General features: G+C 40.8%; 2 protein-coding genes across 3 annotated transcripts; both read right to left on the bottom strand.

Annotated features, from left to right (window-relative positions):
- Nucleotides 1–2164: 2164 nt before the first annotated feature.
- On the bottom strand, nucleotides 2165–8326 carry aire (autoimmune regulator). Of its 2 annotated transcripts, none has more exons than XM_013912040.1 (12): nucleotides 8182–8326; nucleotides 6560–6700; nucleotides 6342–6407; nucleotides 6123–6266; nucleotides 5866–5981; nucleotides 5654–5775; nucleotides 5506–5575; nucleotides 3928–4062; nucleotides 3682–3803; nucleotides 3030–3108; nucleotides 2815–2913; nucleotides 2165–2312 (listed from the first exon to the last, which is right to left on the bottom strand). In XM_013912040.1, the coding sequence occupies exons 1-12, from the start codon at nucleotides 8312–8314 to the stop codon at nucleotides 2232–2234; spliced, it is 1308 nt and encodes a 435-aa protein (XP_013767494.1). In that variant the 5' UTR covers nucleotides 8315–8326; the 3' UTR covers nucleotides 2165–2231. The 2 variants fall into 2 exon arrangements, with proteins under 2 accessions (XP_013767494.1, XP_013767492.1); XM_013912038.1 differs by having other exon boundaries at nucleotides 2165–2315.
- Nucleotides 8327–11442: 3116 nt separating this feature from the next.
- On the bottom strand, nucleotides 11443–17885 carry rab6bb (RAB6B, member RAS oncogene family b). The gene is made up of 8 exons (XM_005721314.1): nucleotides 17673–17885; nucleotides 15569–15627; nucleotides 14930–14983; nucleotides 14407–14512; nucleotides 14142–14253; nucleotides 13893–13986; nucleotides 13132–13198; nucleotides 11443–12476 (listed from the first exon to the last, which is right to left on the bottom strand). Exons 1-8 carry the CDS (start codon nucleotides 17740–17742, stop codon nucleotides 12412–12414), a joined length of 627 nt encoding a protein of 208 aa, XP_005721371.1. The 5' UTR covers nucleotides 17743–17885; the 3' UTR covers nucleotides 11443–12411.
- Between the last annotated feature and the right edge of the window lie 3812 nt (nucleotides 17886–21697).

Consider the following 21697-nt stretch of genomic DNA (forward strand, 5'->3'; position numbering starts at 1 on the left):
AAACCTGCAGCAGTGCCAGAATTTGACATTCTCAGGCATAAAATGTTTCTCGCAAACTTTTTCTCTTCTCCGTGTCAGATATTGACAAAGGCACAGAGGCCTCAAGTATGCAAGATGTTTCATGAACTATTTGGAAAGCAGGCTGATAAATAAACAGAGCTGTACATTCACAGATCCAACCACACACACACACACACACTGAAAACATGTTTCTCATCCTCTGTTTTGGGTCTGTAGGAGCTCTGAGCCATGGCAACCGAATACCGAGGGGAGAAAAATTTGCCTGGCTGAGCTCCATCCTTCTGGCAGTCATGCTAAAACTCATGAATAGCATGACAAAAACAACATTCCTCACTGAAGTGATATAGTCCTGAAGGAATTCCTGTTAAATCGAGGCATTTCTCGGCGTGCATACCTCATTGTATTGAAACCATGTGGCGTAACGTGTGAATGTAAATTCAACTGCAGATCCAAAGCAGTGAGAGAAAATGACTTTGGGCACATGCAGACATTTACATTGTCTGTTTTTCTTTGTGTTTCACCACTGTGCATGTGTGCATGTGGGTATTAATTTACTATAACACACTTTCTTCTTGTATAAGCACATCTGTCTGTGATTTGCAGGGAAAAATAAGGTGCGGAGACTTGAAATTATCATACTATTGTCTAGTTTCCCTGTGTGTATAAACACATTAAAGAACAGCACCTGCGGTTCTTTAGAGCCAAAATGCACACACTTGTGTGTATGCAAATACGTATGTGCGTATGACGAGTCTGACAAACAGTTGTTAGGGTCAATCTGTATGAGCAGAGATATCAGTGGCCCATTGCCATGTCTCCCACACAAGTGCTGAGTCGTGAGGTTATTATGCAGGGAAAATAAGACAGAACTAAAAGATTAAAGAGTAGGCAAAGCATTACAGAAAGGCTGGTATTGGTATTTAACTATGTAACTACATTTATTTTATCAGTTAAGACCAAGAGTAGCTAATGCAAGAGCAGCATTACAAGCTAATTTTGCAGCTGTAACTTGTCACAGGTCCAATGTTAAATCAGGAGTTTCAGGCCAGTGGTTTTATTGCACAGTGCATATTTTCCATCAATAATCACAATAAAGCAGTATGTCATCAGAGAAGTGCACTGAAATCCATGGAAACTTGGAGGCAAATGGTCGCATACACACAGCACTGAGGTCAGTGAGCTTGGCTTGGGTTATATACACTCAATGACCACTTTATTAAGTGCATTTGATTAGGCAGTATTTGGCTGGACCCGTTTTTTTTTTTTTTTTTTTCCTCAGAACTGTTTTAATTCTCAATGGCACAGATTTAGCAAGCTGCTGGAAACATTCCTCTGAGATTCTGGTCCATACAGACTTGATAGTATCACATAGTTGGTGCAGATTCGTGGGCTAAACATCCATGATGTCTCAAAGAGGCTCTATTGAATTGAGATCTGGTGCCTGTGGAAGCCATTTGAGTACACTGAGAGCATTGTCATGTTCAAGAAACCAGTTTGAGGTGAATTGAGCTTTGTGACAGGTGTTATCTTCCTGGAAGCAGTCATAGAAGATGGGTATGCTGCAACTAAGCCAACAGCAATACTCAGGTAGGCTGTGATGTTTAAACAAGGTTCAACTGTTCATAAGGGACCCAGTGTGTGCAAACGATGTCCCCCAAACCATTTCACCACCACCAGCAGCCTGAACTGTTACATGGCAGGCATACAAGGCAAGAGGGATGCATGCTTTATTGTGGTTTACCCCGAATTGTGACTTTATCATCTAAATGTTGCAGCAGAATTCGAGACTCATACGATGAGGCAATGTTATTCCAATCTTTTGTTCAATTTTGGTGAACCTGTGAATATTGTAGTCTCAGTTTTCTGTTCACAGCTGACAGAAGTGGCACCTGGTTTGGTCTGCTGCTGTAGACCATCTGCTTCAAGGTTCACCGTGTTGTACATTCAGATCTTCTACATACATGATTAGGGTTCAACTATCCATTTCTATACATTTCATATTATGATTTATTCTCACATAACCTTTCATATTTTTTTGGGTGGAAAACATGACTCGTGTATGAAACATTCAATCAAAAGTCACCGAATTGTTTTAACAAGCAGTGAGAAAGAAGCAAATAATCAGCACCCATATTTAGTGAGCTCATTTTAATCAGCTACACACTGATTTCATCATTGCTGATTTACAGTGTTGCATTCCTGGTTCTCTGTCACTGGTAGCATCCCTGAGAGCCTGGAAGAGGACGAGACATGTTATGGAAAGCCCACTGTAAGATGCCATCAATGGAGCTCTGCTGCAGTGAAGAGAAGAAAACACAATAGGATTAACTGCTGAACACCTATTTGTCTATTTGTCATAGATTTAGTAACATATTAGGTAAATATAAATCCTTTAATCAATCAATCTGCCATCTATAATGCAAACCTTCTTAGAGTTCACTGTAACTCGAAAATTTAGCTTCTGAATTGTAAATTATTTAAATAGTCAGCAGGTAGGGGCTAAAAACAGAGGCACCCAAATCAAGACTGTGAGCCCAGTGAAGCCAAGAAGAACTCACACATCTGTACACATCTGTGAAACTTCTGTACACATATTTCAGGCCCAAAATCACAGCTAACAACATCAGGACAAGCTGCTCCAAATCGCCTAATGTTTTGTCCTCGGTGCTTTTTGTTTACCCCGACAGCTCACTGACTGTCTCTGTGATAAGGAAACAGTCATCTTGTGTCTGACGTGAACTGTTGCACCCTGCCTGCATCTGTGATATCGACATGTAACTGATCTCCACTCACGTCTCCCAGGATGGAGTCCAGTTCATCTTTATGGTGGATGGGCTCAGAGAGGGAGGCGCTTTGATCATGACTAAGTGTGTTTTGAGCCAGAGGTGCAAGCTGAAGACAAACACACACAGACACACACACAGGAGAGATTACATAGAGTATTCGGTGGTATTAAGATAATAAAGGTTGTAAATTCTTTTTCAAGGTGTGTACATGTGGAGACACACCTGCCCGCCTCTGGATTCAGCCTCTCTCTCAGCAGAGCTGCCCCACAGTCTGGAGCAGGACAGGCAGATGGACCTCCCTCTTAGAAACACACAAATGCTTTGAGTGAACATTTCCGTGGTGTATAAGGTTTCTCTCAATCAATATGTCATTTCTGACACAGGAAGCTGTTCAAACCCTTCCAGCTGGGAAAATAAACTGTTTACATGAAACTTGGGGCCCTAATTAATTAAAAAAGGGAAGCTTTTTCTTCTTATCGCTTGGTTTTGGTTAATACTGTGTTTTTAATCAACATAAAAAGGAGCCACGAGAGCTTATCACATGGATTCGGCTTTAATTTGTTGTATCTGTGTTATCGTTGTGTAAAATCATTGTGAACCTCGCTCACATTGCTCACTACTCAGCTGCAAGGGCTCCACTTACAATCCATTAGCCACCATTATCCCAAGAGAGATTATTGAAAGCGCACACCCTTAATGCACACTGGTGGTCAATACCAACATACAGGAAGTTCTCAGAGAGCCCCAAATGTTTTTTTCTTCTAATGTAGATGATGCTGAGATTAGGATTTCAGGAGCTCAGGGGAAACGCTCTCTGTCATCTCCTAAAAATCTTTCTTCTACAGTCAGAAGAAGAAATTAGTGGTTTTCTTACTTGGAAAAGTGGCAGTTTACATGGAAATGCTTCAGACACTGAAAGCAGTGGGTCAAATCTCCTCCTCCAAGGTGGCAAATACCGCACACCTCCCTCACACCAACCAGCTCTCCACCCGAGCACTGGAGACAAATTTATACATGCATCAAGTGTGACTATTTTTACATGTTGCAGAGGCGGAAAAAGAATGAGGCTGATGGAAGCTGAACTGATTAAAAAAAATGGGTGAATGATGTAGAAGGTCACCTGGTTTCTGCCACCTGACGCACTCATCGTCGCCGTGACGCTTGTGAGGGAGGATGACAGCGATGAGTAGAATGAGACATCGGTGATGGAGTTACTGCAGTTTGTGTTTGTTTGCTGAGGATGAGCTGAGAGAGCCTGAATGCAAATATTTAGACTATGATCAGTTCTAGAAAAAGCATCAGTGTTTACCAAAGCCCTTAAAACTTTTTTTTGTAAACAAGTCTTCAAGTTTTACTGTGACTTATTATCCTAAACTACGTAAATACAAATTACTAAAGTTGGAAATACCAGACAGGGTGTGAGAGCCATGAGTTTTCTTTTACACATGAAACGTACTGAAAATATAAGTTGCTATGAGCAGAAAGATTCTCACATTTAAAAATGACCACACAGTACTAGTCAGTACTAGGGGTGACTCAGAGGCTTGGGCCGCTGCTCACTTCTTTATGTTTTTCTCGCAAGACTCCCAGACTTTCTAGGAATTTTTGGTGGCCTTGAGCAATAGCTCTCCAGGCTTTCCAAAGGCCTTTTAAAGTTTTCTTCAGCTGCTTTTTGTCTACTCATTTTCAGTCTAGTCACATAATTTGTTCATTTCTTTTGCTGAATCTATGAAAAATGCTGAAGATAGCACATTTTTGCACCAACAAGATGATTCCCCAAAAGCTACTAGCCAAAAACCAGGCATATCTCAGCATGGTGCGCAGTGTGTCCTTAAAAAGCAATCGACAAGTGGAGGACAAAAGAAAAAATGTCAGGCCCAAAAAACTATCTGCAGCAGATGCAAATGGTCTCAGTGGCTGTCAAGAAGCAGTTCTTAAGGAAGGGAAAAAGAGAGGTATGCTAAATAAAAAAATTTTAAATGACAGAAAGCCAAAGACCACGGGTGTCCTGGAGTGATCCAAATCTAAAACGTCTGGTTCACATCATGTACAGAGGAGGTCAGGATAGAGGTACAACAATGTGTCTATAGCCATCTGTAAAACACAGTGGAAGCTCTGTCATGGTTTGGTGCTGCATTTCAGCTAGTGGTGTTGGGAATCTTGTCAAAAATGTTGAAATCTTGAATGCAGAAAGGTAGCAACAGATTTTGATCCAATATGCAGTGCCATCTGGAAAGTGTCTGATCGAGAAAAGGATAATATTTCATCATCACAATGATCCCAAACACATTGCCAATGCAGTGAATGCACACCTGGATTGAAAGAACACACAATGCAACATTATCAGTCATGGATTAGCCAGACCAGAGCCCAGAGCAGCTAAAATCAGAAGAAAAAAAACCTTCAAGAAGAACTTTTGGAGAACTATTCCTGAAGACTACTTAAAGAAAATACCAGACGGCTGGCTAAGAGAGTTCAGACTGTGTTGAAGAATAAAGGTGGTCATACCAAATATTGACTGCATTACTGCATTTCTATGTATGTTTGCTCATGTTTTAACAAATTGCTGAAACCATTCCCCATTTTCCTAGCAAAATATAAAGAAATGAGGGTCGTTGAAGACTTTTTCACAGTACTGTAGGTTATTCAGTGGATTCAGTATGTGCACATTTCCTGCTTCCTTCCTTCAGGAACTTACTTGTAAGGGTAGCTGTGCTTTCTCTTTTTTCACCCTGTGTCCACGGCACCACTCACACTGCCAAGAGCCACTGCAGATAATGTAAAGTTATAACCTCTTTCTCAAAGCAAAAAAAAACATCTCGGCACACCAGCACATTATTCTTCACCTTGGTATGGACGAGAGTGGAGGGTCAAGGCAGGCCAGATGAAAAGCTCGAGGGCAACCGTCACAGCAGATCAGCTCCCCTCCATCCTTACACACTGTACACTCATCATCATTGTAATGAATCTAAACACAGGCCGATAAATGTAACATAGATAAGCAGGCACCCACATTCATATAAAGCACAAGCAAGAGTGAGGGGATTACAGCGTCTACCATGCGTGTGGCTGTCTCCACCTGGTGGTGAAATGTGCTCTTAGCAGACTTGGACTTTGATGCATTTGTCTCCTCTGACAGACCCCCACCAGCTTTAATGGGCTCTCTGGTGGCCCCTGTTAAATGACAGTGGGTTTTAAAGGGGAAAATCTTGCATAAAGGTTAAAGCTTAGTTAGGTCTGTGTTTTCACATTCATAGTTTGATGTTGCTTCAGTTTTCTGAAAAAAGAAGTTCACATATTCATTATATGACTTACCTTCCAAACAATATGCCTGCATAACATGCACCTTTTCTTGGTTATCATGGTTGACTGGGGGATCCGTGGAGGGAGCCGAGAAGGACGAGGATGAAGAGGGCAGGTGGACTCCTCTCTGGATTGTGGAAGACGGTACTTGCACACCTGAAGCAGAAAATAGGTTTGGTTATGTATTCGTGGCATAAAAGTATTTAATATATTTATTTTTATGATAATTACTGTTTTCAGGTGGCAGCTTGGAGCCAGGAGCTTCACTCTTCACTCTGTAGAGCTTCACTTTACTTCCTTAAACAGAGTAGATAAGACCTTATAATGAAGACAGCACAGTCATGTGCGTTTTAGAGTATTCCAGGTTAATTCTTTGTGAAGCCTATGTATCTTTTGATTGCCAAAATAAGCCTATTATGATACAAAGCAAGTGCAGTATGGGAGATGACCTCCTCCATCGGTTGTCTTGGCATGATACTGTGACCGCTGGGAGCTCAGTTCTCGATCCGCATGGCTCCTCTTCTTACTGTGAGGAGGTTTGTGACCTCCAGATGGTCTGTTTTCATGTTTGGAACCTGCAGTCTCCCTTCCTGTCAAACAAAATCAGCAACAATGTAAACCATTAGAGTCTAAATGTGACAGAAAATTGTCCCGAGAGACTGTTTTCAGCTCTGGTGCAACAGATGCAACTGAGGTTTTATTGCTTTTGTAAATTAATAAGAAAAAATAGAAAAAAATCTGAGGAATGTCAGTTTGTGCTGAATGTTATTCGACACTGGTACAGTAGAGTATTCTTCTGAGGATCCTCAGACGCTCATCATGGGCAGGAACGTCATAGAATTTTGGTCTTTTCATGATTTCTTTGAACTGTTCTTTTAACTGTACATCATCTTTATTGACTCTAAATAAACAGATAAAAAATCTAAACAAGAATAGTGAGCACTAGAAACTATTTATTTATATTTCTCTAATTCACATGGGTTCAAAAGTATACATACAGACCAAAATACATACATATACTCACCTATTAACTGGTTGACTACCGCCACTAGTTCTCTTTAAAAAGGATTTGTTTGACAGCACTCATTGTGTTGGCAATAAGACTGGAAAGTCCAAGAAACTCTAATAAGGAGACTATTAGATTTACACAAGTTGTCTTTTGCAGCCATTTTTAAACAGCTGCAGATTCCAAGATAAATTCAGACAATTGTACATAGGGACAAGTTATTCAGGTGACCACTTTACTAAGGTCTGGCAAAAGACAAGACAAAGATTGAGCTACTTGGCCATAGTGACAAGAGGTATGTTTGGAGGAGTAAAGGTGAGGCTTTCAAACCTAAGAACACTGTACTAACTATCAAGCGTGGTGGTGGCATCATGTTCTGGGGCTGTTTTGCTGCCAGTGGTAATGACAGATTTCAAGAGTGGATGGAATAATGAAGAGGAGGACTACATCCAAATTCTTTGACTTCACCTCAAATTGGGAATTAGATGGTTGAAACTTGGACGTAATTTAATTTTCCAAACACACACACAGACACTCACACACACACAAAATGGTTTTAGCATAGATAAAAACAAGCTAACATTAAGATACTGACCTTCCAAAATTCCCAATAAATTTGTGGGCTACGCTTAAAAGCCGGGTTCATGCCAGGAAACCAGCCAATTTTAATAAAATCTTCCAAATTTGCCAAGAGCACCATTCAAACATCCCATCAGAATTATGCCAGATGGCTTCCAAAAGCATCTGGTCGAGGTGCATCTTGCTGAGGGGCACTTAACCAAATATTAATGGGGGTGTACGGATCCATATATTTGAGCCTGTGTGAATCTAACATAAAGTAAAACTTGTGCACTCAATTCTTGTCATTTTGAAGTCACAATAGATGTATGATGTACAATCATTCCATCGTGGGAGAACAATAGTTTATTCCTTAATAGGAATCATGAACTTATCGTGTCAATCACCATGACAAAATGATTATGACATTCATGCCTATAACAAGTGTATAGATGTAGATTTATTTGTGTGTGTCAAATGTTTTGTCGTAAACTGTGTGTCACATACGGGAATCCAGGTTAGTGAGCAGGGTCTGCAGCCTGGGGTAGCTGTCCAGATTATAGTCTTTGGATAAGTTGTTCAAGAAGGCCTGGACAGTGGATCTGCTCTGCTCCAACACCCAGGACAGGAGGGAGTACATGGCCTTGTGGATGCCTTCTCTAGCCTCTTTCTCCAGAGTCTCCTATAGACACATTAAGTTTATGAGTTTGAAGACTGAAAGTTCAGCACTGATATCCTTTAATGGAAGCAGCCCGATACTTGCTTAAAGTAGCATAAAAAAATTATTTCAAATCAAAATTAAGGTTTACACAATTAATACGGATATCCAATCTCTGTTCAGTTTCTTACCTTCAGCAGCTGCTCTGTGATGATGTTTTTGTCCGCCAAACCATAGACCAGGGGGAAAGGGTCATCCACAGCCATAGCAATGTCAGTTCGCAGCTCCCTCAGCAGCGAGCGGAGGTTTGTGTCCCTAAACACCTCGACTCTTGACATGATCTTCTTTTGTGTGCAAGTGAGAAATGACTTGACACGGTCTGAGACCACAGATGAAGAATTTCAGATGTGGGGGGTGTGTCCCTCACAGGGAAGGTGCACTGCTTCATGCTGACTGCATACAAGCATAAGCCATATCTTAAAAACTCCTGTATTTTTTTTCATCCTGTGTTTGTGCTTTTAATAACGCATCTATGACTCTATGAAAAAAAATGAAGCTACCAGCCTTTCATTTCTGAGACTTCCCTCCAGGGAGGCCAGCCCTGGACCTTTTGTCTCTTTTGAGTTCATTTGTCCACTAACAGCACTAACGGCCTTCATCCAGGGGAATACCTGTCCTCTTACATCAGGAGAGCAGAGTGAAGTGACCTGATGTGTGACAGTTTTCTTCTTAAAAGGTTCTTTCCACCTCAACTTCCCCTCACCTGTCAGGTTTTCACACACTGACTCACCACAGGGAACTCCGCATTAGTGTGATAATTATGACTTCGCCACAGACAGGAGAACATTAACACTGTAAACAGTTTAATGACTGACAGACTGATTGCATGACTGGTAGCCTACTATGCTTTATGCAGTTGTTATTCTGTTAGTTTGTTCCTCCAATTCTCATTATTCTACTAAAAAGGCCTAAACAAAGAGGAACCGGTCTCTCCTCCAAATACACAAGAGAATGGTAAAATAAAACTCGTCTAAGGTCAAGGCTTCGGGCTTGTCATTTACTAGAGAGCATTTGCCTGCAGTTTCCACTAATTCAATTTCATGTCATGTAAATATCCATTAGGTCTAAATGCTAGAGTATCCAATTACTTTAACTCATAAATAAGGTTAGGAAACAACTGGGTAGCTTGAGAAATATGCTCACTAAGTCCCTTAGTTCACTCCAAAGCCAAAGCCAGAAGATGGCCAACTAAGTTAAGCATTAAAAAAAGCTACTGCTTTAGTAGCCAAAAAAATCATCTGTGGTTTGTGTGCCAAACCATATGAGATGGAAACGGTCATCCAAAAATGTGACAAGGTCAGTATAAAATCTCCCGCAGCGAAGAATTCAAGTCTTAGATTCTTTGAAAGTTTGTTTGTAAATGAGATACAGAGACCTGAGGCCTGTATTATGAAGCAGGGTTTAATCTTATCTGGGTGACTTCAGGATTAACCCTGAGTTTACAGTACTGTGAAGGTGGATCATTTCTTACCAGGATATATGGTAACGGGTAAAGTGACTTATAATTAATATGATATGCTACCTGTAGTTTCAGGTTAGAGATCAACTAGTACCTAATAGCTGCTTTTAAACATTGATTTAATGTAATACTTTTTATAATCCATCAGGTTCTCCCATGTCTTAATGATAGAGCTGCTAATATTGATGAATCTGTTAACTTACACAATCTGCATTTTCACCAGCTCTCATTCCTGGAAAAACTTTATTAATATTGCTGCTGTTTTCCAGTCTTACAGACTAAAGCACTTAATCCACATACTGTTAATATGATATTACTCTGGGGTTTTTTTTACACTCACACACTGCTGTGTTGCTTTCAGACTTCATATTTTCTCATCTGTTTCATCGTCCTTTGAAAAACCATCTTCATTGATTGCCAATGTTAGGCTAAGTGATTCCAGATAACAGAGAGACACCCTGAGTATGGTGAGCTAATGCGTAATACAGGCATCTGGAAGGGTCTGAGATTATACTGGTCCAGTCTCTTATTCTCAGAGACTACTTTTGTTCATTTTCATTTCATAGTTGTGAGGAAGTTATGAATGTTTTCATGTTTTAGGAATAGTCCATAGTTTGTCTCTTTTCCAACCAGTTAGCTAATTAAGCTAAACTGTAGCTAAAATGTCAATTGAGGTTTCCTATGAGGTAAAGCAAATATAATTTCAATTTATGTCACCAGGCAATGTCACAAAAGGGTACTCATAAAAAACAACAAACTGGTGAGGCTACACTATTTAGTGTTTTTTACTTGATTGTTAATGTTAAGAGTTAGATAACAGCTAAATTGGCTAGCTACCAGTTAACAACTGATATCTGCATAAGACACATGAAGTGCTCATTAGATTTTCATATTTAGTCATTAAAAACACAAAAACCTGGTACACAACATAACTAAACACTAAATATTGTAAGTAAATGCTGCATACCTAAGGTCCAATTGTGTTCATAGCTTAAACTTAGATGCTATCAGTGTCTTAGCGCAGCGGTCCCCAACCCCCGGGCCTCGGACCGGTCCGTGAGTCGTTTGGTACCGGGCCACGAGAGTTGAGGCTCAGGTGTGAAATGTATGGTTTTCAGGGTTTTTATCGGTTTTCAGCGTTATTTTGTTATCATTTTTATCGTTAACTCGGTTTTCCTGGGTCTTTTCACGTGTGTTATGAATAAATCTTCTTTTTTTTCGGTACCGGTACTAGTTTTATTTTGTTGTATTTATCCGCGACACCTTAAAGGCCGGTCCGTAAAAATATTGTCGGGCATAAACCGGTCCGTGGCCCAAAAAAGGTTGGGGACCGCTGTCTTAGCGTATCTTAAGTGTTACTAACCCATTTATTCCCAAGAAAAATATTTGCTGTGTAAATGAAGCTGTGTATTTTATTTAATTACTAATTATTAATTACTTTAAATATATTCTGTCGTTTTCTATTTAATGTAACTAGTGTAGTGGTTTAAACCTGCTTGTGCAAACTCCCAACAACTTGCCATATCTCACATTTTCTCAGAAAAAAACAGAAAGTAAATAAAATAGAAGAGTAGATAATTGTGCTACCAGGTAAATGTTGATGGTTAGGAGAGAGAAGCCCTTTAATTTGTAATTTATTAATCATTAAACATTATTACATTATTCATACTGGTGAACAAGGACCACTTCTACAGAGGGACGTTCACAACATACATATTACATTATTATATACAGTGCGGTGCATTACAGTGGATTGTTATATGTGTATTACCGGGATGGAGGGATGGGGAGACTGGAAGGACAGAAGGATAGCGGGAGGAGAGAAGGAAGAGGAGAGGACTTTTAGGAGGGTTAGGGAGTTGTGATAGTAAGTTGTCTCTTTATTACTTCTTTTTTAACCACAGTACAGCTTGTTCTATAAAAGTTAAACCCATAGAGAGATAGAGTGCCACATTTTCACAGCTACTGTTAGGTGATCCTACTGGAAGTTGTGGGAATATCAAATGAGATACGTCTTGTCATGAGATGCTATAGAGAGATGCTATAAAACATTCTAAGATAGTCAGCCTCCTTCCAGAGCACGGAAACCCTGTAGGGCAGGCCAAAGGTCAAAGATCAGATCAGCGTGCATGCGTGCTGCAGACATTCAGACATGTTCAGCTATTTAGAAAAATGGCCGACCCTCCTGCTATTTCTCCTTCTGTGTTTAGGCATCGTTTTTGGTGCTTTCCCTTTTTATATATAAAAAATACAAAACATAACAGCGAAAAGAACTCCATTGGTTTCCTCATTTTTCTCCAAACTGTTTTTTTCAGTGTGTGTGTGTTCATTTTCATTGCAACAATTGTTTTCTTCCCTTTTCTCCTCCAGTCACTTACATATTGACAAAGTATACAATATTTTACAACTGAACAAGACTGAAAGATAACATTTGATTTGTCCAATCAGATACAAGGCCCACATCCTATATCCAATTGGAGAAGTCAACTGGAAGCTAACCAGTAGTAAGCAACACAACAAGCCTATGGTGTGAAGGGAGCTGTCCAAGTGCAGCTCTGCATTAACATGAGCACCCGCCCTCAGGCACAGCTGGTTCCGCTGGTTTGTCCAGCTTGATGTCAATCACTGGAAATTGGCACGTTAAGGAAAAGTCACATGGCGAAGTAAACTACTTGGCCTAGACATGCCACAAATGATAGTCAAAGATTCCCGTAAGCTAATGTGGACTCAGGTCCTGCATGCTACAACTACTTGTTTCTATCTCCTTCCCCTCCATAGTTGTAGTTTTTTGTCTGATCCAATGTTATGCAGCTCCATCTGAGGCCCCAAAAACTTTGCCCCATGTTTTCCCCACAATCCTCAAGACCTGTAGACAAACCAAAATATGTTGAGCTTCATAGTATAGACAAATCCATATGTTATACTACAATTTAAGGGCACTTCTTTAAAGTTAAATGTTTCTTGGTTTGTAAGTTTCCATATAATAATTCCCATTTATTGATAAGAATCCCTCACCTTCCTTACACAACCATCCTCCATCACACACCCTCCTCTGCCGTCACTTCCCTGTCAGCCACTATGTGGTGCTGTGCCTGTGCATCCACACCATCTTCCTGGCTCTGTGTGTTCCTCCTCTATTAAGCATAAAAGGTTTAATGGCTGATTCCTCGGCAGTCTATCTGTACGTGTGCCAGCAGCCACTAAGAGATTAAAAATAAGCTGCCTATTGCTGGGCTGTTTGGCTATCGGCATGGTGAGTCACGGCTGCTGTAAAGGATACTGCCTTCAGGATTTGCATCGTCCAGGCTTTCCATTCCAGGTAGGGCTGCTGCAACTCGACGAAACAGCTAGGAGGAGAACAAGAGGGAGGAGGTTAAAGAGCAGGAGGCAGCGGGCACGAAAAAATTGTAAAACTTAAAAATGGGGAGGGGGGAGGGAGGGGGAGTGCATCACAAGATGTGTGAAAAATTATTTTTGGGAAGATGGGAGCTTTTTTTGTATCATGTTACCCCTTGACTAATACTAGCCTTGATGTTTACTTAATGTCTATACTGAAGGTGATGAAGGAAGTATTGAATAAAAGTAGCAATGCAACACAAAAAATGTCCACTATAGCGCTTGTTGAAGCTGGCCTGATTTGAAGATTTACTTTAAAATTTTGAATTTCTAAAATATAACTACAGCAGTAAGATCAATCTATTGAAGTAAAAAGTTTGATATTTTCCAAAATTCTACTGGATGTTAAGTGGTATAGCTAGTAACATTAAATGTTAGTGCCTTCGATGTGTGCTTCAGTGCAGTAGTTGAGTAAATGTACTAGATAGATATCGGTAAACTAGCTTTTGTTTTTTCTTTTCATTTATCTTTAGCCAGCAAGAACTAAATACGGAATGCACATTTTAGCAACATTGTCCATATTTAAACATTTGATTTATCTGTGTGGTGGCGTGCTCACCTTGGAGGGATTTGGGGATTGGCAGAGACTCTGAAATCAAGTGATGGCAAAAATGCTGTGAAATCTGGTAAAACTGCAGGGATCACCTGTTTGACATTGCAGCCTGTCTTGGCACTGGTCTCGATGAACATGACGTTCAGTTCTTTGGCTCTCTGCTCTCCTTCCTCGATCGTGATTTGCCTGCAGGAAAATCAAGCCAGACTCAGCATCTCGGGCTAATTTATTCGGCATTGACGTGTTGCTTCAAACAGCTTTTTTGCTCATTTAATGAACAAAACCTCCATGTCGAAGACTGTAGCTAAATGTTAGAGATGATTACAAGCCACCACCTTTACCTTTTCTCTTCCAGGTCTGTCTTGTTGCCTACTAGCATGATGATGACATCACTTCCTCTCTCTGTCCTGACATCGTCAATCCATTTGCAGGTCTGCTGGAATGAATTTACATCTGTGGAGCCCAGAGGTTCTTATTACATACAGCTTTTTTGTCTCAAAAACCCAACAGAAAACTATATGTTTTTACTCAAGTGTTTGTCCGTTTAACACAGAAACATACAAATGTATCATGTATATCATACACAGGCTACAGCTTTCGGCTTACTTGTAATGTCATAGACAACCACAGCCACCGTCGAGTCTCGTATGTAGCTCGGAATGAGGCTCCTGAAACGCTCTTGTCCAGCTGTGTCCCACAGCTGCAGCCTTACCTGCATGTGTACACACACACACAGACACACACGCGCCTTCAGCATAAACTGCCACACCACACATAGCCTATAAGTACACTTCCAGGAGGATAAGCCAGTATCAGCTCCTGTGCAGGCTGGCAGAGCACAATAATATCCTGACAAAGAAAAAGTATTAATACTGGCTAAAGCAGATGATCCATGGGTAAGGCTTTGAGTTATTAGGGCCAGAAAAGTCAGCTCACCAAAGCTGTTACTACCAGAAATAACCATAACATAATCACATTAGTGTGTGACGGAAGGGAATAATTAAGCAAATCAAATCAAGGATTAGTCAAAGCAGAGAAGAAATTGGGCTGTTTCCTACTTAAAACCTCAAGTCATCTGCGCCTGTATTTAGAAATGAGAATTTTAAAAATGAAGATCAAGGTTTCCTACTGTCCGGTCCTCCAGGTACATTGTCTTCGATAGGAAGTCAATTCCAATGGTCGCCTGTGGAGAGGAAAGAGCAAAAGAGGGGGAGAAAATCATCAACAAAAACCCAGACATTAAAATGTAAATGTTTCTGTGCACCATCTGTTGTCTCTAGCAGAGTGATTTTTGTTCAAATACATAAAGCTGTTAAGAAAGGGGAAAAAAGGGAGCCAACAAGCACAGAAATTGAATCTGACTGAAACACTAATTTAATTTGTGCTGCCCTCAGGGCCCAATCCTTCTGACTTGTTATGTACCAAACTTCTGAGAAAGGCGAAGGAGGAATGATATATTTTCTCTTCTTAAAGAAACTAATAGTGCTGCAATGCTGTTCCTAATCATGTTTGAATAAATGGCATGATTCAGATCAGGACATAATTTGTGAAAATCTAATATACTGAGTTTTTTTGACCAAAAAGCACTTGCTGCAATAACGGTCCCATATTAACCTTCAACCTCCAAAAGAAAAATAGCATTTCTTTTACAATTATAAGCAATGCCACCAATACCTCTTTCGTTTAGATGCTAATCAGCAACGCCATCAATCAATGCTGCTGAATAATTTAAATTGTTTTTAGGTTCTGGATCTGTTCCAGATCTCACCTGATATGTGTTGTCGAAGCTGTCATACATGAATCTAGTGATGAGAGACGTTTTCCCCACTAAAACAGAGCACACACAGGTTGGTTTCAGGGTCCGGACACATCGATATATGATCTCAATCAACATAATGAAAATATGCTTCATTGATGTGACAACACCACAGTTATATATGAATATTTAACCAGTGCCAGTTATCAAGCCAGTAAAAATGAAAAGAAATTAAGGATGGGGGGGAGAAAAAATCCATGACTCACTGGAACAAAATCTGCCCAGTAATTCACCAAAAATATGCCTGAGTTAATATGTGAGTATGAATCAATGAATAGCTCAAAATAAGGGCAGCAAAATGGATTTCAGTTCAAAGTAAGAAACATCTGCTATCTTAGATTTCCTGTTATCAAATGTGTAAATGTTCCTCTTCACAGAAACATGTACGCTTCTAAACAATGCAAACATCTAAAGTGAAATTCAAATGTTATTCCACTTCAAGGTTTCAGATAAGAACCAAAATCTCAAAGTCATGTTGCGACGTTGTTTTTTGTGAAATGTCTGTATGTTTTGTGCTAATCGTTTATGTGTTTTCCCGTTTAGTCATGATTTATGTGTGTATTTTCTTCGCCTTCACTTTCTCCTTTGCATTTTCCTTTCTTTTTTGTGTATTTCCAACACTACTCAGTGCTATAGTTTTACCATACAACCAAAGGTGAACAATTTAAATACAATAAGTAGTCTTCCCCCTCCCATCCTGTCTTTTATCCTTGAAAATAATGTGAGAGGTGACTGCAACGAAAACACAAACTGTGTCCAGAAATGTGACCACGGTAACAAAAAGACCGGCTGTTAATGCTCACTGGACTGATGCCGAAGGAGACTTGATCTCAGAGGATCAAGGTGAGCCTAGTGATCTCCATTTTTATTTACATCCCTCCCAGCAGCACCATTTTACATCAGATCCGCACATGAGTGAGGACAGGACTTTTTTTTTTTCTTTCCAGAAGGGCCTCATGCACAGTACGCAGACAGCAGTACTCCTGAAGCCAGCGATGGGCAGTGGCCACACCAGGCCTCCTTTCAGCACCGTGGACAGCAACGTTGCAGTACAGGCCACGCAAACACACCGTGAGGCTTTTTTTTCAGTCGACACACAGCTCTGTCTTAGACATGCAGCACACACACGCACACACACACTAAAGCATCACAATGTAAGACACAAACAGGCCAAGCTTCTGTCATATTAGGCCTAATTATGTGTTTTTCTAGTCTTTGCTCGTGCTTTTGATGGGATAAGAGCTCCTCTGCTGCCACTCTGGATGTCTGATGTCTGAACACGTATTCGGGCAGCTTTACAGCGCTAAACCATTATCGATCCGCTCCTCCTGAATTTGTGCCATCACATCAACGCACATACACAGCCGATAACACCCTGAATACACGGATTATTGAATTAAATAGTCCTGGTATATTATCGTGGCGCTGTCAAGCTCTCGTTTTTTTTCTTTTATTTGATTATTTATGGGACCGAATCGGAGACCGCGAGGTTTAGAGATGCTACAGACATCGCCAGCCTTGGGTGTGTCCCGAACTGACACATGGGGGACCGCTTATTATCTTCTTCTTTAAAAAGAAAAAAATAATAGCCATCGAGTGGTGGGGAAATGTTAAACGCTGTCATATAACACAATAAAGGGTCGTTTGTGTCAGAAATAAGCGATGTGTGGGGAAATATAGCGTTATCTGGAAAAGGCTGGGCATATTTGTTGGTCACTGCAGCACATCAAAACACCACAATTCCCAGCGCCTGCTTCCAATGATGGCACTTTGCGGCAAGTAAAAAACAACAACAAAAAAGCACTCTAGGTGATATACAAGAATCTGCGTTTATATCCGAGCCATTTCTCTTTCTTTTTCTTCAAAGGTTAATCAAAATTTCCACAGCTACAAATTATGCCAGGGGCAACATGGGCGTCTAATATAGCAAAGCCACTAGAAACATCTTCTGGATTCACTTTAAACTTCCCAAAATGATCACGGATTGCATACATGGCCCTCGATATATGCGCATGTTTGATAAGGATGACCCAAACCCGCCCGAGCTCTGACTCACCGCTCTGCTCTCCCAAAAACACGAGTTTAAATTTCCTCAGGGGGTTCCCCAGGTCTCCTCCAGCGGACATGGTGGCAGATAAACAGCTCGACTTAGATTATTTTTATATGTTTTTATCGCTCGGTGTCTCGCCCGCTATGCCTGCGCAGGGGGATCCTCCTCTACTCACAGAATGATGGGAATGCAGCTCAGCATCCTCCTGTCAATTTAGGAAGCTTGTGCGCCTGCGCGACCTCACCTATCTCAGTCCCTCACCTTTCTATTGGGCCTGAAGCTGTACTATGTTTTGTTTTTTTGTTTTTTCTTGGACATAAACTAATTAAAAACGCCCATGATTTTTAGTTTAAGGTAAATAAGAGAAACACCTAAGAGACGATTTTAAAAATACATTTATTTAATAAATGTAATTTTTATTTTTTCACCAACCATATAAAACATTTAAATGTAACTTTAAGGTATATTCAGTATCATTTCCTAAAATGGGATGTTAGTATGAATTAAAATGCCCAGCAACACTGCTAATGACTAGTTCTGAGTTCTAAGAAGTTAATGATCAGTTATCCTGTTTGAAACATCGTAAACAATTTAATAATTTTATTCATTTTTGAAACAAAAACATGAGAAATTCGTTTGCCATGACTTCTCCCGTGAGAAGATTATAGTCTGTTGTCATTTATGACGCTAAACTTTACACATTTTGTGCATTTGCTCCATGCTCCTCTATTATAAAAAAAATTAAATGCAATTCATTTACTCACAAGTAAGTATTTATATATCATAGTACAGTTTCTCACTGTTTCCACCCTGAAGGGAGTGCTCGTCAACACGGATCATCCACCACCCATTTAACCCTATCTTTAGCATCCACTTCTGTCTCAACAAAACTCTGTGTGTCCTTCTTTAAAACTCCAGTTTTAGCCAAACTTTAGCTCTCAGAGAAATGGCTGATACAGAGGCATACAGAGGATTCACAGTCAGCTCAATCCCTGCAAGGCGCCCGTGACTTGTGGCCATGAGACAAGTCAGGTCAAGTGTTTTTTTATTTTCATTTCAACCATGTAAAGTGGTACAGCACAGAGTGAAACGAGACAATGTTCCTCCGAGACCATGGTGCTACATATGACATGTAACAGACAATCAACACAGGTCGATGTAAAGTGCAATGTGCAAAAATTGCAAATAAAAAACAAACAAAAAGACAAGACAACACACTAGACATAACAGGACGATACAGACACAAGACAGTGCAGTGGAAATGTGCAAAATACTGAGTACTGCGCAAAAGGAACTTGGTGCGTGCGTGCCTTTGTTTGTTTGTGTATGTGTGCGAGTGATTCTGGCAGTCTGGCAGTGAGGGCCCGGATGCTCCGGTACCTCTTGCGAGAAGGCAGCACGGTGAAGAGTGTGTATGAGGGGTCTGTGGGGGTTGGTGTTGAGGGACCAGGAGAGGTTCTCCGCCAGGTGGACACCAAGGAATCTGGTGCTCTTGACGACCTCCACAGAGGATCCATAAATGTTAAGTGGACAGTGATCTCTGTGTGCTTTCCTGAAGTCAACAATCATCTCTTTTGTTTTGTCCACATTCAGAGACAGGTTGTTGACTCTACACTAGTCCGTTAGCTGTTGCAACTCCTCTCTGTATGCTGACTCGTCATTCAAGCCAGATGTTTGTGCTGCTATGCTGTGTTTGGTTTTTGCCAAACGTGGTGCTGTGCGGTCCTAAGCTTATTGTTAAAGATACAACTCTGCAAACCTAAGCCATGCAGCCATGTTCTTTTTAAGGAGAGGCTTTCTCTTGACAACCCTTTCTGCAATTTGACCTTGGGCTGTATTTTCTCGAACATCCACTCCTGGGAAGATTGGCTGTTTGGAAAAGGCCTTAAACTAACACTTCCCAGATTGATGGGCAACAATAGTTGCTATTCTAAGGTTACTGCTTATTTCTTTCCTCTTTGGCATTGTAATAACAAACACCTCAATGCTCAATGTTCCAAAGCAGCAGACTGCCAAAACCTCTGCTTTTATAGAGGCGCTCACACTGGCTGATTATCAGTTAATTAAGTGTATTTGATTAGTAGAACGTGACTGCTACTTAACCTCTTATTTCCATTGAAGATGGTGACAGTGTACTACATTTCTCCTGCATCTTGGCTTAATGTTTACAGTGTAATGTGTCATGTTTTGTATTTCTCTATTAAGTCCCAATACATAAAATCTTAGAACTGACAGGAGATGCACTTCCGTTCTAACATAACTGCGGTTTGAGAGGCACATGCATCTTTTGCATCTACATATTTTATCAGATCCTCCCTGCCTTTCAAACTCAGCACTTTCTGGTTTCTAACACAGGGTAGCCGACTTTTACACAGTGTGTGTTGTTAATAAGAGATGCTGTCACTTTACACAGCCGAGAACATATTGTTTTCATGTGTTGGGACACATTTAACATGATCATCAAACTCCTTTCGATATGTATTTTTACTGCACTGTCCTTTTAAATAGAGTCCGAACAAATTGCAATGATCTCTCAAATTATGTAAACTGAAAACAGTATCTAAACTGTATGAAATGTTTGCTGTAACTTTGTCAGTGTTACAACATGGGAAATCACGTTTTTTTTACATTATTTTCTAGCTACACAATAACTACATCTATTTAACAGTCACACCTTTTAATACTGCTACAAAATTTATTAGTTCAACAAAACAAACACACCAACATCAATCTGTGCAAAAGCATCACGTTTAACAAGCAGACTTAATGTTCAAAGTCAAACAACTCCGCCTCCTTCTCTTTCCAGAAAGCAAAACTGCGGTCGATATATTTACAAATGTCTTCATTGTGGAAGCAGGAGAAGTCTGTGTCACTGCAGCGCTCATCCGGAGTAGCACTTTGAACTATAACTTTGGGTACTAATTTGGAATCTGGCAGCAATGATGATGATGATGGTGGTGGACAGTGACATGGATTTGAATCACCAAAGAAGTGAAATTTGATGTCCTCGAAGCCGTCGCTCCACTGTCGCTTCCCAGCCTGGATCTCCTGGAGGACAGCCTTATGGAAGTCCCGCACCTTCTCCCAAGGAAAACTGCCAACACGGTCAAAGACCTCAAAGCAAAGGAGGTGCCTCATCTTCCTCTCCTCAGCTGACAAATCCTGCTCTAAGATGTGAAAGTAACCCAGCATAAAGAGATCGAGGGTCAAGGTGTCGTGGCTCACTGCAACACCATCCACATCTGGAAGGAATTGTTCTGGGGAGTAGGTTACACAAGGTGGAGGATTTTGTGAAACGCTAAAGGAAGGTAAAGGTTGCACTTCTCTAAGTTCTAGTTTATTTCTCCAGGAGTTCAGCATTTTATCCACAGCACCTCGTTGTTGGCAGAACTGAAACATAGAGGGGATTTTCTGTTGGGGCTGTGCTTCTGTCACTCTTCCTGGCGCTGCAGCCTGTCCCTGCCTCTGCCTTGCTGCTCTCACTGTAATAGCATATGCAGATTTCTTCCAGTGGCTCAGGAATAGCACCACGATTCGCTCTTTTCTTAAGCTGGTCGTTTCCATTACAGGTGCAGCTGTTTTAGGAGTGTCAGGTTGGTCAACCTCACATTTGAAGCTTGTATTGACATCGCTGTTCTTTCCACTTGAAGCTCCATTTACAGCCTGGTTTGTCAACCCCCCTCCTGCTTTTATAACCCCAGCAAAGGGATAAATGCTACCAATCTGACCCTCAAAGGTTGATCTGAGGTTTCTAACTGAGACTCCAGACTGCTGGATCTCCCTTTCCACCTTTTCCCTTTGTGCTCTTCTGTAGCTGTTGCTCTCCAAACGATGGCTAAAAGCAGATGCCATCCCTATGTGAGGTATCCTACATACACTGGAGGCCTCCACATGGGCTTCCTCTGAGTTTAGACCTGGTTGCACTAATCCCTGTCCCAGTTCAATTCCTGGGTTACCTTTTATCTTCTGTAAACCCTTCATCCCTTCCACCATGCCCTCCACTAACCCCATTTCACCATCTTTTTCTGTGA

Source organism: Pundamilia nyererei, unplaced genomic scaffold (genome assembly GCF_000239375.1).
Source record: "Pundamilia nyererei isolate P.nyererei 1_Seehausen unplaced genomic scaffold, PunNye1.0 scaffold00004, whole genome shotgun sequence".
In the NCBI taxonomy this organism is placed as follows: domain Eukaryota; kingdom Metazoa; phylum Chordata; class Actinopteri; order Cichliformes; family Cichlidae; genus Pundamilia; species Pundamilia nyererei.

Excerpts from the sequence above, each read along its gene's own strand:
- aire (XM_013912038.1), bottom strand. The coding sequence starts at position 8,314 with ATGTACTCCCTCCTGTCCTGGGTGTTGGAGCAGAGCAGATCCACTGTC. Across the intron at positions 5,776-5,865 it reads TGGAGACAGCCACACGCATG|ATTCATTACAATGATGATGA; the intron begins GTAGACGCTGTA and ends GCCTGTGTTTAG. Across the intron at positions 3,804-3,927 it reads CGTCAGGTGGCAGAAACCAG|TGCTCGGGTGGAGAGCTGGT; the intron begins GTGACCTTCTAC and ends ATTTGTCTCCAG.
- rab6bb (XM_005721314.1), bottom strand. The coding sequence starts at position 17,742 with ATGTCCGCTGGAGGAGACCTGGGGAACCCCCTGAGGAAATTTAAACTC. Across the intron at positions 13,987-14,141 it reads ACAGACCTGGAAGAGAAAAG|GCAAATCACGATCGAGGAAG; the intron begins GTAAAGGTGGTG and ends ATTTTCCTGCAG. Across the intron at positions 13,199-13,892 it reads CAGGCTGCAATGTCAAACAG|CTGTTTCGTCGAGTTGCAGC; the intron begins GTGATCCCTGCA and ends TTCTCCTCCTAG.